The 15,160-nt window shown below is 45.3% G+C and overlaps 1 protein-coding gene across 1 annotated transcript in view; it reads right to left on the bottom strand.

The window, feature by feature from the left end:
- Positions 1-15,160, bottom strand: part of dhx35 (DEAH-box helicase 35) — a 91,958-nt gene that overhangs the window by 15,454 nt on the left and 61,344 nt on the right. The window contains exons 13-17 of the mRNA XM_038803593.1: positions 13,736-13,860; positions 11,777-11,831; positions 8,979-9,074; positions 3,322-3,416; positions 775-852 (exon numbers count right to left, since the gene is read on the bottom strand). Of these exons, the coding sequence (XP_038659521.1) occupies positions 775-852; positions 3,322-3,416; positions 8,979-9,074; positions 11,777-11,831; positions 13,736-13,860 (449 nt within the window). The remainder of the gene's footprint in view (positions 1-774; positions 853-3,321; positions 3,417-8,978; positions 9,075-11,776; positions 11,832-13,735; positions 13,861-15,160) is intronic.

Genomic DNA, 15,160 nt, shown 5'->3' on the forward strand with positions numbered 1-15,160 from the left:
TTTTCAGGGCAGCACGGTGGCGCAGTGGTTAGCACTGCAGTCGCACGGCGCCGAGGTCCCGGTTCGATCCCAGCTCTGGGTCATTGTCCGTGTGGACAGTTGACAGTTTGCACATTCTCCCTGTGTTCGTGTGGGTTTTGCCCCCACAACCCAAAGATATGCAAGGTAGGTGGATTGAACACGCTAAATTGCCCCTTAATTGGAAAAAATTGATTTATTAAAAAAAAGAACGAATTTTTGCACCCTCTTTTTTTTCTTCTCTTCTCCTGAAGGTGTTGGCTTCACTGCTGGATTACAGAACACAGACACTCACAGCCAAGTGGCCAATCTTCATGTGTGAACCCTAGATAGTAAAACTGTAGGTAAGCTATTGAACTCTGAAGAAAATAACCTCTTGGCCTGATCCTTTCCTCACAGCACATCCACACATGTGCACAGTTCAGTAAGGGTTTTGCTGGACAATAAACAGAAGTTAGGGCACTGCTTGTCTTTTTACCCTTTGCTGAGATGAGATCAGTTAACTCAGTGCAGATCTGGAATGAAACCGAGGATTTTCTGGCCTGCAAAGTTTATTCCAACATCAGGCGTTGCTGTGGCTCCCAGGAGTCATAAAGTTAGTGAAAGTTTTTTCAGGATATGAAGACTCCAGGGCAAATGGTGCTATTTCAGTTTTCTTGCAGTGTAGGCTTATAGCCATCTCACATTGGTTTATACATGACATGGCACAAATTCTATGACTGGTGTAACCTGGACACAAAAAGGCTGGTGACAAACCTTGATGAAGGCCTCATAGACATTCAGCATTGTCAGATGGTCTCCCTCAGCCACTGCAAACTTCCTGTGCTCTCGGGCCTTGAAGGGGAATTAAGAAAAATACAGTAAGATACGCAGAAAAGCACTGAAGCAAAATTAAACCACAGGAACAGATAGCATGCCCCAGATGGAAAAAAACTAAGCAAAAGCCTCTGATACCCCACCTCTCCCCCCCCCCCCCCCCCCCCTCTCAAAAGAGAAATGCTCTCATGCTGTCTTTTACTTATAACCAATTGTACACAGGTTCCAGCAGCTGACTAAAGCAGCTGTCACAATTTCAGGTTTTATATAGACATTTTCTATTTGAGCAATTTCACAATGTTTCCCGTACCGTTCTGACTCAGAGGCTTTGCCAGCAGCCGGATAATGTAGTTCAGATACACATGAGCCACGATCTAACTGAATCATTGAACAGGCTCTCGGGGCTGAATGGCTCCTGTCTCTGTGTTTCACCTGCTGTAACCCACACTCGCCGCATTAATGATTCCCTTACTTGCAGTAATTTGTATACTGAATTTAATGGGGGGGGGGGGGGGGGGGGGGCGCTTTTGCTACAATACCAGCCTCAATTTAGAATGGCAGCTTTAAATTCTGAGGAGATTTTACAGCATGGAATAAATGCGTCATTTAGTATAATGCATATATGTAACTCAAAAGTCTGACAAAAATATTTTTGCATAATATGCATATATAAAGATGCATTCTGATAAAGGTCGACGACAGATTAATTATCCTTTGAATGTTTTCAGATTTGGAAAAATGTCTCCGTTACTTGTTGAAAATTATGCTGAAAAATGTTATGGGCACTAATTATAGTGATATATACACTTGGGCAAATATGGAGCTCAAAAGAAAATCACAGCTTCCTACTAGGAACATCCCCTTTTTGTTCGCTGGAATGCACTGAATTCACCACCTTCCAGACAGTCGCAATAAACAAATGTTTTATTTCAGATCTCCAGCATCCGCAGTATTGTGTTCTTGGTACAATAAACAATCACCTTGTTCAGATTACAACAAGCCTCTGCTATTTACAGTGATGAGCCCATTAGCAATTTAAAATGAGTAAATCACCTTGACCTCGGAACAAAAGACGATCTCTGCTTCCTTAATTAAAACTGAAACAAAGTGAAATTCGCGACAAGCACAATTACAGAGAACATAGTCCGTTTTTTCACCCTGCAAAATGGAAATGATAATTTGCTTCCAGTTTTGGCCAGACGCATTTATCTGAGGGGCAATGTATCGCACAGTGCTAAACTATCTTCTGGTTAGGAATGAATGGGGCAAATGAAAAGATGCTCTATGGGAGAACTGTATGGGCCAGATGAATCTCTTTTCCCTCAACTCTCAGTCATGCTTCTATGTCCCCGAGGTACAGAGGAGTACATTTATGATGCTATATAGTGTGCAGTGACCACTGCAACCTTGTAAAATGAAACCGTGCAAATCCACAGGATGTGCCACGTGATGCAGTAATCCCTCAGCTGCCTGCTTTTACAGCAACTTGCCTCAACCTCAGAAAAACATTCAACATGAAACATAGCACACAGACGAAGGAAAAAATGATTTTTTTTTAAAACGAGGAGAAAGAAAACCTAATTACCGAATGTACATGAAATAGCAAATATGGGGCAGTGAGCTTCAAATGATATTTATATAAAGCACACAGACCTCGTGCATTGCGACATGATTTGAACCTCTTCTGCTACATAGTAGTTTCAAAATAATTTAAAGGATCCACTGACACCTCTCCAATGTGTTTATCAAGTGGATAGCTGAACCCCGGAGACGCAGGGAAATTCTGGGTTCAATCCCATTTGATGATTTAACTGATTGCAGGATGGGACTGCAATAAGTCTGTTACTCGGTGCCCTTATGAGGGTGAGGTGGAAATTGCCCAGAATGCTGCATGGGCATTGGGTGACCAATGAATTGAGTTTGGCTGTGACGCCCTCACCTGTCAAATAGCCCGCTGATAATCACCGCCAAGGTGCACACATGAGTGACAGAGAAGATGCTGCAGGATAACTGGTACATGTAAAACTACACCTGAGCAAGAAGTCAACCCCTTCACGAAAGAACAGCGATGATGAGGAAGGGGGAGATAGGTGGTGGTTGGGAATAAAAATAAACTTCAACTTCATAAAATCACATTATGTGCATTATAACGAAGGAACACAGGAGTTGGTGACGTACAGATAAATAATGCATGGAGTGAGTCAGGGCTTTGTAACTCAATTACCCATTATCATTAAATAATTTGACTTGTGATAAATAACTATTATGCACATACACATTTTATGTTCCATGGGAACCCTTAAATTACATTGTAACTCAGTCCATTAAACCCCAATGCCCACTCCACTAAATATAACCTAGTTCCCCTGGGATACATTACAGCTTTCTTACAGTGCAAAGGCCAATCTGTACTCAGAGATTCAGTAGAAAATACGGGGGGGGGGGGGGGGGCAAGTTGTGATACTTTTATAAAACTTCCGAACCTACCGCTGCACCTTTCTGGTTTGGGGGCACCACAAACACATTCTGTATCTGCATCATGGCCGCTATACTCAAAATCTCCTGTGAGCACCCAAAGTTTCCTCAAATTAAAAGAAAAAGGAAAAGATTAGTAATTATCACCTGCATTGTGCATCTGTATTAGTCACAATGTCACAAGTGAATGTGACGAAGGCGATCATGTCTATTTAAAAAATACCTTTTCCCTGCGCATTTTTATTTCTCTCCGCCACACTTGCGTACCACTTTCTGATTGAGGTAGGTGTCAGCCAAAATCAGCTTGTTCTTAATGTTTCAATAGACTCCTCTAGCAAGCACCATGACCACTGGTATACAGACACTATACAGTTTATATTCATAGAATCCCTACAGTGCAGAAGGAGACCATTCGGCACAGACCCTCCGGAAGGACACCCCTACCTAGGCCCACTACCGCTAATCCCCCCCCCCCCCCCCCCCCCCCCCCCCCCATTCCCATAACCCTACTTAACCTTTTGGACACTAAGGGGCAATTGAGCATGGCCAATCCACCTAACCTGAACAACTTTGGACTGTGGGAGGTAACCGGAGCACCCGGGAGGAAATCCACGCAGACACGGGGAGAACGTGCAAACTCCACAGAGACATATTCATTGATGCAAGTTTGCCAATGTACTTCAGCCATTATGTTCTTGCTAACTTGTACTGCACTCACATATAATAAATCTTGATGCAACATTGATGAATTGTTAAAATTAAAGAAACAAGCTGATGTCAAGTGTTCTTTTTCTGAAAGCTGGGCTGCTGGAAGCCAGGTTGTGCTAGGAAGTGTTTGATTTTTACATGCCACCTCCTGCAAACATCCCCTCCCCCGCCACTATCTAACTGAAAGCTCGGTGGCTGATGGGTTGAAGGAATGTGTATTGATTTGGAGGGCACAGGCAAAGCCACAGGTCCTGAAATCCACATGCAATACCAGCTTTGTGTAACACCATTGCGGCTAAAGAGACTTCACCAGGCCTGAAAAAGTATCAGCCGTGCATTTTCAAACACTCACTCGCTCTCTGATCTGTACTTGAAAATGGATCTGGGGATAAGCAGTCCTTGCAGTAGGACACCATTGCAATGGACACATACTGTTACATTGAATTCACAGTACATTAACAGGACATTAGGCTGAGCTGGTTCGTGCTGGCTTTTATGGTCCAATCACCTCCACCCGCCTTATTACATCTCACCAGATAAGCAAATTCTTGTGTTCCTTTCTCCTTCATGGATTTACCGAAGTTTTCTTTCTTTTTTTCTTTTTCTTTTTTTTAAATTCAGAGTACCCAATTAATTTTTTCCAATTAAGAGGCAATTTAGCGTGGCCAATCCACCTCGCACATTTTTGGGTTGTGGGGGCGAAACCCACGCAAACACGGGGAGAATGTGCAAACTCCACACGGACAGTGACCCAGAGCCGGGATCGAACCTGGGACCTCAGCGGCGTGAGGCCGCAGTGCTAACCCACTGCGCCACCGTGCTGCTCTCCTAAGTTTTCTTTATAACATCTATGCTCGTCACACCAAGTATTCCATGTGGTAGCAAAGTCCGCATTCTAATTGCTCTTCAGATAACGAAGTATCTCGTGAAGAGCCTCGGGATATTTTATGTTAACGGTGCTGTACAAAAAGAAGTTGCTATTGAATTCTTCATTGGGTATATGGCAATCTTATATTCATGGCACCTCGTTTTGGTCTACTAAAGTCAGGGAAAGGAGGGCAGCACGGTGGCGCAGTGGTTAACACTATTGCCTCACGGCACCTTAGAAAACAGTTCTACATTCCCATCTGCCCCTAATAACCTTTGGTTCCCTTGCCTCACAAGAATCATCTATCTCTGCCTTAAAAATATTTGATGAGCCCCTCTGCCATTGCCTTCTAAGGCGGAGAGTTTCGGAGTCGCGCAGCCCTCTGAGAGAAAACATTTCCCCTAATCTCTGTCCTAAAAAGGTGACCCCTAATTTTAAAACAGTGCCACCTAGTTCTGGACTCGCCCACAAGAGGAAACATCCGTTCCACGTTCACCTTGTTTAGATAATTGAGGATCTTATAGATCTATATATCCTTTCCCTGACTTTTAAAAAACAATTCAGAGTATCCAATTAATTTTTTCCGATTAAGGGGCAATTTAGCGTGGCCAATCCACCTAACCTGCACATCTTTGGGTTGTGGGGGTGAAACCCACGCAAACACGGGGAGAATGTGCAAACTCCACACGGACAGTGACCCGGGGCCGGGATCGAACCCGGGGTCCTCAGCACCGAAGGCAGCTGTGCTAACCACTGCGCCAGCATGCCACCCGGGAATGCAGAACTTGAGACACAAACGGATCGAATCTTATTAAATGGCTCAGGGGCCAAAAGGCTGACTTTTGCTTCTATTTTGTATGTTTGTATGTAAGCCTTTTATTTGGCCACCCCCTCAGCTTTCACTTCTCTAGAAGTGGGTAGGCTACAAATTGAGTATTAGTTTTGGCAGTCTGTAGAGATGTCGCCCTTAGGTGAGTGAGAGTTAGCAACAACCTTACAGAAGATATTCAACAGAGGATGAATCAAATTCTGTTCATTTATTTAAGTAAGAAGGAGGCTTATGTGAAGATGAGACGTGATAGTTCAGTTGGGTCGCTTGAGAGTTACAAGTTAGCTAGGAAGGCTCTAAAGAGAGAGCTAAGAAGAGCCAAGCGAGGACATTAGAAGTCTTTGGCAGGTAGGATCAAGGATAACCCTAAAGCTTTCTATAGGTATGTCAGGAATAAAAGAATGACTAAGGTAAGAGTGGGGCCAGTCAAGGACAGTAGTGGGAAGTTGTGCGTAGAGTCCGAGGAGATAGGAGAGGTGCTAAATGAGTATTTTTCGTCAGTATTCACACAGGAAAAAGACAAAGTTGTCGAGGAGAATACTGAGATACAGGCTACTAGACTAGAAGGGCTCGAGGTTCATAAGGAGGAGGTGTTAGCGATTCTGGAAAGTGTGAAAATAGATAAGTCCCCTGCGCCGGATGGGATTTATCCTAGGATTCTCTGGGAAGCTAAGGAGGAGATTGCTGAGCCTATGGCTTTGATCTTTAAGTCATCTTTGTCTACAGGAATAGTGCCAGAGGACTGGAGGATAGCAAATGTTGTCCCCTTGTACAAGAAGGTAAGTAGAGATAACCCCGGTAACTATAGACCAGCGAGCCTTACTTCTGTTGTGGGAAAAGTCTTGGAAAGGTTTAAAAGAGATAGGATGTATAATCATCTGGAAAGGAATAATTTGATTAGAGATAGTCAACATGGTTTTGTGAAGGGTAGGTCGTGCCTCACAAACCTCACTGAGTTCTTCGAGAAGGTGACCAAACAGGTGGATGAGGGTAAAGCAGTTGATGTGGTGTATATGGATTTCAGTAAAGCATTTGATAAGGTTCCCCACGGTAGGCTATTGCAGAAAATACAGAGGCATGGGATTCAGGGTGATTTAGCAGATTTTGGATCAGAAATTGGCTAGCTGATAGAAGACAGAGTGGTGGTTGATGAGAAATGCTCTGACTGGTGTCCAGTTACTAGTGGTGTGCCACAAGGATCTGTTTTGGGGCCGTTGCTGTTTGTCATTTTTATAAATGACCTGGTGGAGGGCGTAGAAGGATGGGTGAGTAAATTTGCAGATGACACTAAAGTCGGTGGAGTTGTGGACAGTGCAGAAGGATGTTACAAGCTACAGAGGGACATAGATAAGCTGCAGAGCTGGGCTGACAGGTGGCAAATGGAGTTTAATGCAGAAAAGTGTGAGGTGATTCATTTTGGAAGGAATAACAGGAAGGCAGAGTACTGGGCTAATAGTAAGATTATTGGTAGTGTGGACGAGCAGAGAGATCTCGGTGTCCATGTCCATAGATCCCTGAAAGTTGCCACCCAGGTTGAGAGGGTTGTTAAGAAGGCGTACGGTGTGTTAGCTTTTATTGGTAGAGGAATTGAGTTTCGGAGCCATGAGGTCATGTTGCAGTTGTACAAAACTCTGGTGCGGCCGCATTTGGAGTATTGTGTGCAGTTCTGGTCGCCACATTATAGGAAGGATTGGAAAGGGTACAGAGGAGATTTACAAGAATGTTGCCTGATATGGAAGGAAGATCATATGAGGAAAGGCTGAAGGACTTGAGGCTGTTTTCATTAGAGAGAAGAAGGTTAAGAGGGGACTTAATTGAGGCATACAAGATGATCAGAGGATTAGATAGGGTGGACATCGAGAGCATTTTTCCTCGGATGGTGATGTCCAGCACGAGGGGACATAGCTTTAAATTGAGGGGAGATAGATATAGGACAGATGTCAGAGGTAGGTTCTTTACTCAGAGAATAGTAAGGGTGTGGAATGCCCTGCCTGCAACAGTAGTGGACTCGCCAAACTAAACGCACTCAAATGGTCATTGGATAGGCATATGGACAATAAGGGAATAGTGTAGAGGGACTTTAGAAGGGTTTCACAGGATGGTGCAACATCGTGGGCCGAAGGGCCTGTACTGTGCTGTAATGTTCTATGTATCTGGTTCAGGATGGCTCCATTTTGCTTGCCATTGATTGTGAGACAGCCGGCCCAATCCCATCACTTCCCTGCCAGCTGGGATATTATTAAAATTACCCCCATAATGTGCACGTCTGTGAAACAAACAATTTGCACAATGCTTTTCTCCCCCCCTCCTCTTTCTCCAGGTAGGCTGGTCCACAGCCCGCCCTGTCCATGCCAGCCCTCTGCAAGAACAATGCAGTTAGCCAGCCCTCCTCCCCACCGTTTTACTGCAGCCCTGCAATTTTGAAAAATAATTTCCCTTTCGAAAGCCACGATGGATTCTGGCTCCACCACACTCTATCAATGGGAGTCCCTTGTTAAATAATCCATGTAAACAGTGTCCAGAAACATTCTTGGAAGTGACACAATATTGATAATAATCTTTATTAGTGTCACAAGTAGACTTACATTAACACCGCAATGAAGTTGCTGTGAAAATTCCCTTGTCGCCACATTCCGGCGCCTGTTCGGGTACACGGAGGGAGAATTCAGAATGGCCAATTCACCTAACAAGCGCGTCTTTCGGGACTTGTGGGAGGAAACCGGAGCACCCGGAGGAAACCCACATGGACACAGGCAGAACGTGCAGACTCCGCACAGACAGCAGGAATCGAAGCTGGGACCCTGACGTTGTGAAACAATAGTGCTAACCACTGTGCTGGAGCGAAAAAGACTGAGGGTTATTTTGAGCCCACACAGACTCCACACAGACAGCAGGAATCGAACCTGGGACCCTGACGCAGTGAAGCAACAGTGCTAACCACTGTGTTACCATGCCGCCCCGACAAATAGGATATTAGTCAAGGTGGATATTTCCTTTGAGACAGTAAAACAATCCTTCTATAGCAACAACTTTAATTTATAAAGCACCCTTAACCCAGTCAAACGCCTCATAGGACTATTATTGCACAAAACTGGACACCGAGAAGATATCAGGACAGTTAACCAAAAGCTAAAGAGCGTCTTGAAAGGAGCAGAGAGCCCGAGAGGTGGACAGGTTTAAGACAGGAATTCCAGAACTTCGGGTTTAACTGAAGGCATGCCTGTTATTGCTGGTACACATTACTATCCTGATTCAGAGGCTTACCTGACTCCAGCAGCATTTTAGCAAACATGGGATTCAGAGGGAATTCAGCCATGCGCAGGCCAAGAGGGTCGGTGAGGAAGCACTGATCGTTCAGACCTGGAAATGGCACACAGAGCAAATTCTACAATTAATGACGTGATCTAGCTGTGGGGTGATATATCTCAGGCTGTGTGACTATCATTCTGTCTGTGTAATTATTAATTTGTTTCCAAAAGCGAATTAACTTTGGAAAATGAAAAAGTAGCCTCTCATTCCCTCCAATAAGCTCTCGAAATGGGAAGCTTGCAAGCAATAAAGATGCCAGTGAGGTTTAATAATAATAACAATCTTTATTGTCACAAGTAAGCTTACATTAACACTGCAATGGAGTTACTGCGAAAATCCCCTAGTCGCCACATTCCGGCGCCTGTTCGGGTACAGAGGGCGAATTCAGAATGTCCTAATTCATCGAACAGCATGTCTTTCGGGACTTATGGGAGGAAACCGGAGAGCCCGGAGAAAACCCAAGCAGACACGGGGAGAATGTGCAGACTCCGCACAGACAGACGATTCCAAGCTGGGAATCGAACCTGGGACCCTGGAGCTGTGAAGCAACAGTGCTAACCACTGTGCTACCGTTTCAAGGCTGATTCGGATCTTGGGCTTTCTCTCCAGGCAACTAACCATCATGGTGAGATTGAATAATACTCTTCTTTTTGTTTTAATTTAGTGTGCCCAATTCATTGTTTTCCAATTAAGGGGCAATTTAGTGTGCCCAATCCACCTACCCTGCACATCTCTGGGTTGTGGGGGCGAAACCCACGCAACGCGGGGAGAATGTGCAAACTCCACACGGACAGTGACCCAGAGCCGGGATCAAACCTGGGACCTCGGCGCCGTGAGGCTGCAGTGCTAACCCACTGCGCCACCGTGCTGCCCCTGAACAATACTCTTCTACGGTCTGGGTTCAATATAAGCACAGACTGGATGGAAATGTTTTACTTTAAGGCTCATAAATTAAATGAGTTCATAGCACTGTCAGCGGTTGTTACGCCAATGTGCGTCAATTGAACTCTAAAAAGATCCCCCTCCATTTCCCCCTTAAAGAGAATAGTGTTATAGTTTTATGCTAGATTACTTGGGTTCACGGTCAATGTAAGAGGCGCCTGATCGAGCAGCATATTGCTTTATCTGCCTAATACTCAGGCAAATGTAAAAAGACCCAGGGGCTGGAATGCCACTGCATTCCAATTCACAGGAAAAATTTGATGCCAACAGGCACAGCCTCCTTTCCTTCAGTATGTGGAAAATAAACTCATCTGACCGAGACTCAGAATATAAGGCAGCAGTTTACTTAACATTAAGCAGGTAAACAAACATTATACTTAAAAAGACAAACTTTATTATCCGCCTCAAAAATACAAATTAACAAAGCAGTTTATCCTGCTCTATCTCTCTTTTTTTTAAATTTAGAGTACCCATTTCATTTTTTCCAATTAAGGGTCAATTTAGCTTGGCCAATTCACCTGCTCTGCACAGCTTTTGGGTTGTGGGGGCGAAACCCATGCAAACACGGGGAGAATGTGCAAACTCCACACGGACAGCGGCCCAGAGCCGGGATCGAACCTGGGACCTCAGCGCCGTGAGGCAGCAGCACTAACCACAGAGCCACCGTGCTTCCCTTCCTGCTCTATCTCTTAAGATAACATTGATTTTTAATTCATGCTTGTACACTTGTGAAATACTAAAATGCTGGTACTGGTTTAGCTCACTATCCCTGCTGTCTTCAGACTAACTGCTGAGGAGGGTCTTAGAAGCCAACAACTGGACGTTCTTGGCCACAGGGCTGTTCATCAACAAGTACGCAAAGAATCATTGACCCTGCCCCCAACACTGACCCAATCCACATCTGACATAGGTGTTAACATAGAATATAGATTTTACAGCGCAGAAGGAGGCCATTGGCTCACGAGTCTGCACCGGCCCTTGGAAAGACCACCCCACTTAAGCCGCAAACCTCCATCCTATCCCCGTAACCCCAATTAACCTTTTTGGACACAAAGGGGAATTTAGCACGGCCAATCCACCTAACTTGCACATCTTTGGACTCTGGGAGAAAACCGAAGCACCCGGAGGAAACCCACGCAGACACGGGGGGGGGGGAACGTGCAGACTCCGCACAGACAGTGACCCAAGCTGGGAATCGAACCTGGGACCCTGCGCTGTGAAGCAACAGTGCTAACAACTGTGCTACTGTGCTGCCCACGCTAACCAACAGAGTCAATGGAATTTGATGGACGGCTTGATGAGTGATCAGTGCCAACTGCTTTAATTACCTGCTGGATGGGTTTTATTCCCAGATATCGTGTGATCCCATACACATCAAGGACTTCCAGAATTGTGCAAGTGCCCACTTCCCCCCTAAGTTGTGAATATTAGCCAGGCTATAATGTGTAGCTTGCAGGAAGCACCCACCAAAAACAGGTCTTAACCCAGTGGATCTGTTGCGACTGGAAATAAGGAAACTAATAGATAATTAAACAAAATGGCTTTGTATCCTTGCAGACTCCATTCTGTCAACGGCACCATGCAGGCAGGAGAATCAATAGTTGGTCATCAGATTAAGAGCGAGTCTGACTCCTCATCAGACAGGCAGCAGGTGCTAGAAACTAATTAGTGAAACAAAAAGAAATATGCTTGAATTCCATGTTGGGTACATGTTCCATATCTCGAAGAATTTTACTTACTTCTTATTTAAAAAAATGACCGACAGAGAAGGTGAATTTTGCCAGAAATCCCCAAAACAAACCTATCCTTACCTCCTAGTGCATAAAGCAGTTCTAGTGCCTGGACCATTGACTGGGCTGGGGGAGGCTGTGAATAGAACAAAGGATACTGTATAAAGGTGTTTGACTTGTTTCATGGGTATCACAACCCCAGAGTTTATATAGCATACACATACTCAAGGTTTATTGCATAAACTGTTATAAGATTCTTACATTTGCAAGCAATTATAATTTTTGTGTTGTGTCTTAATCCAATAATGTCACCACCCTCCTCCCAGTGTGGTACACTTCTCATTGTAACACGTCCTTATACACCCCAGCTCTCTCATTGTAACAGAAATATTCCACACTTTTCACTGTAAAATTCTGATATCCCCCACTCTCACAGTAACATTCTTTTTTTTCATTTTACAATTTCGAGTACCCAATTCATTTTTCCAATTAAGGGGCAATTTAGTGTGGCCAATCCACCTACACTGCACATTTTTGGGTTGTGGGGGCGAAACCCACGCAGACACAGGGAGAATGTGCAAACTCTACACGGACAGTGACCCAGAGCCTCAATCGAACCTGGGACCTCGGCACCGTGAGGCAGCAGGGCTACCCCACTGCGCCACATTCTGATGGTTATCTGGCACAGTAACACTGTGATATACTGCATGCTTAGCTACAAAATTCTGAAACTCTGATAGGTCCCGACCCTCTCATTGCAAAGTAAGGTAAAGTAGCCATAGTCCCAGATGACCATAGGCTGCTTTCTCCTCTTTGAGGGGGGAGAGCTGACTGGTGGTGAATTAACCTGAGGATCATCACACCTCAGGTGAGGGGCAAGGTTGAGAAGGCGGGGCCTTCATGGATAACCTCAGCCTGTATGGGAATTGCACCCCCGCTGCTGGCCTCGCTTTGCATCGCAAACCAGCTGTCTAGCCAAGTGAGCTAAACCGGCCCCCGATATCTGATATCTCACACACTTCTCGTTAACATTCTGATGTGCTCCACTTTGCTCTGCGATGTGCCCCACACCCTCAGAATCGCACATTCTGAAATGTCCCACTTTTCATTATAACATTCTAGACTGCGCCTCACACTCTTCCTTATCAGACTCAATAATTATCATCGCTGGCTGAGGTTCCAGGGTCACTTTTAGCACAAACTAATTGTGCCGCAGTGGCTGCTGTGTTTTATTTAAAATAGACAGTAATTACAGTACATGTGAGCGTTCCTCTTACTCTGGTAGCTCAGCGCTTTGCACAAAAGCAAATTACTGCGGAGGCTGCAAACCTGATATAAAAGCAGAAAATACTGGAAAACATTTAGAAGGTTAGACAGCATCTGCGGAGACGGAAACAGAATGTAACTGAGTATTTTCCAGCATTTAACTGCTTCCCACTCCACAGACGCTCCCCGAACTGCGAAGTGCTTTCCAGCATTTTCTGTGATTATTGTCGGGCTTTGTACAAAATTACTTTACGCATCACTCAATACGGTTGTTAACCCGGAGCAAATGAAACTCTTAGGGTGCAACTGTATCATGTCAATTCGACATATGTAGCGTTGCAGTGAGAGCATTTTATTCAGATGCTCCCTACCCCTCCTAAACAGCAAGATATCCACACAGAGGTGTGGCATGTGAGACTCAGCGGAGAGAAGGCTCTTCCAATGCTGAGGCAGTCACCCCATTGTAGAAGTTTCATGTGCAGATTATATCATTTTAAATTGATGTGAGAATGCAAAGAGAGAGCTACCGTAGAACGGGAGCCCTCACCCGTTGCACCATCCCCGATTCAAAGAACCTCATTTCAAGTTACTTATTGCAATCGACCATTAGTAACTCAGCAGGCTTGCTCGTGGCCTAATTTCACGAGCTGTAACAAATTCCTATTGGAAGACTTAACCCGCAAGCTTCACATTTCAGTTCTGCTGGCCTCACGCTCTGGATTACATTCGCTTGATAATAAATAGATGTTAGCGAGAGATACAGTAATTACTTACAGACAGAAAATTGAATCTCAGCACATTGTCAATGCCCAGTGCTTTTAGCTGGAGTATGACTGGAGCAAGGTTGCTGCGCTGCATCTCTGGCACCATGGATTCCGGCAGCTTCTCAAAGGTTTCCTCTAACGTGGCACGGGAATTAGAAGAAAAAAAAAACATGAGAAACATCCTGAAGCCTGCACTCCAAATTGCCAGGTTGCATGCTGAAACTTCAGAAAGCTAAGTGAGGCCGTTAATTTTTCTAAATTTGTTTTCGGGGAAGTGGGCATCGCCGGCGAGGCCAGCATTTCTGCCCCCATCCCTGACTGCCCTTGAGGTGGTGGTGATGAGCTGCCTTCTTCAACCACTACAGTCCACGTTGTTTAGCTACACCCACGGTGCTGTTTGTGAGGGAGTTCCAGGATTTTGACCCAGTGACGGTGAAGGAACGGCGACAGATTTCCGACTTGGGATGGTGGGCGGCTTGGAGGCGTACCTCCAGGTGGTAGGGTTCTCAGGTATCAGCTGCCCTTGCCCTTCCAGATGGTAGAGGTCACAGGTTTGGAAGGTGTTGCTGACGGAGCCTTGGCGAGTTGCTGCAGTGCATCGTATAGATGGGTACACACTGCTGCTACTGTGTGCCAGTGGTGGAGGGATAGAATATTTCTGGATGGGATACCAATCATGTCCGCAGCTAGCTCTATAACAAGGGGAGGTGTTTGAAACAGTTTGATCCCCAATACTTGTCTCAGAAGGACATACAGAAATTGCACTGGGGTATCACATGGTAAGTCATGGATTTCAGGGTGACGTGGTGGTTAGCACAACTGCCTCACAGCGCCAAGGTCCCAGGTTCAATCCCAGCTCTGGTCACTGCCCCTGTGGAGTTTGCACATTATCTCGTGTTTGCGTGGGTTTCGCCTCCACAACCCAAAGATGTGCAGGGTAGGTGGATTGGCCACGCTAAATTGCCCCTTAATTGGAACGACGGAGGTTGAGGGACGACCTTATAGAGGTCTACAAAATTATGAGGGGCATAGACAGAGTGGATAGTCAGAGGCTTTTCCCCAGGGTAGAGGGGTCAATTATTAGGGGCATAGGTTTAAGGTGCGAGGGGCAAGGTTTAGAGGAGATGTACGAGGCAAGTTTTTTTACACAGAGGGTAGTGGGTGCCTGGAACTTGCTGCCGGAGAAGGTGTTTTTTAAAAAAAACATAGAACATACAGTGCAGAAGGCGGCCATTCGGCCCATCAAGTCTGCACCAACCCACTTAAGCCCTCACTTCCACCCTATCTCCGTAACCCAATAACCCCTCCTAACCTTTTTGGACACTAAGGGCAATTTAGCATGGCCAATCCACCGAATCTGCATGTCTTTAGACTGTGGGAGGAAACCGGAGCACCTGGAGGAAACCCACGCACACACTGGGAGAACGTGCCGACT

The sequence above is a fragment of the Scyliorhinus canicula genome, chromosome 7, assembly GCF_902713615.1.
Source record: "Scyliorhinus canicula chromosome 7, sScyCan1.1, whole genome shotgun sequence".
NCBI classification, from domain to species: Eukaryota; Metazoa; Chordata; class Chondrichthyes; order Carcharhiniformes; family Scyliorhinidae; genus Scyliorhinus; species Scyliorhinus canicula.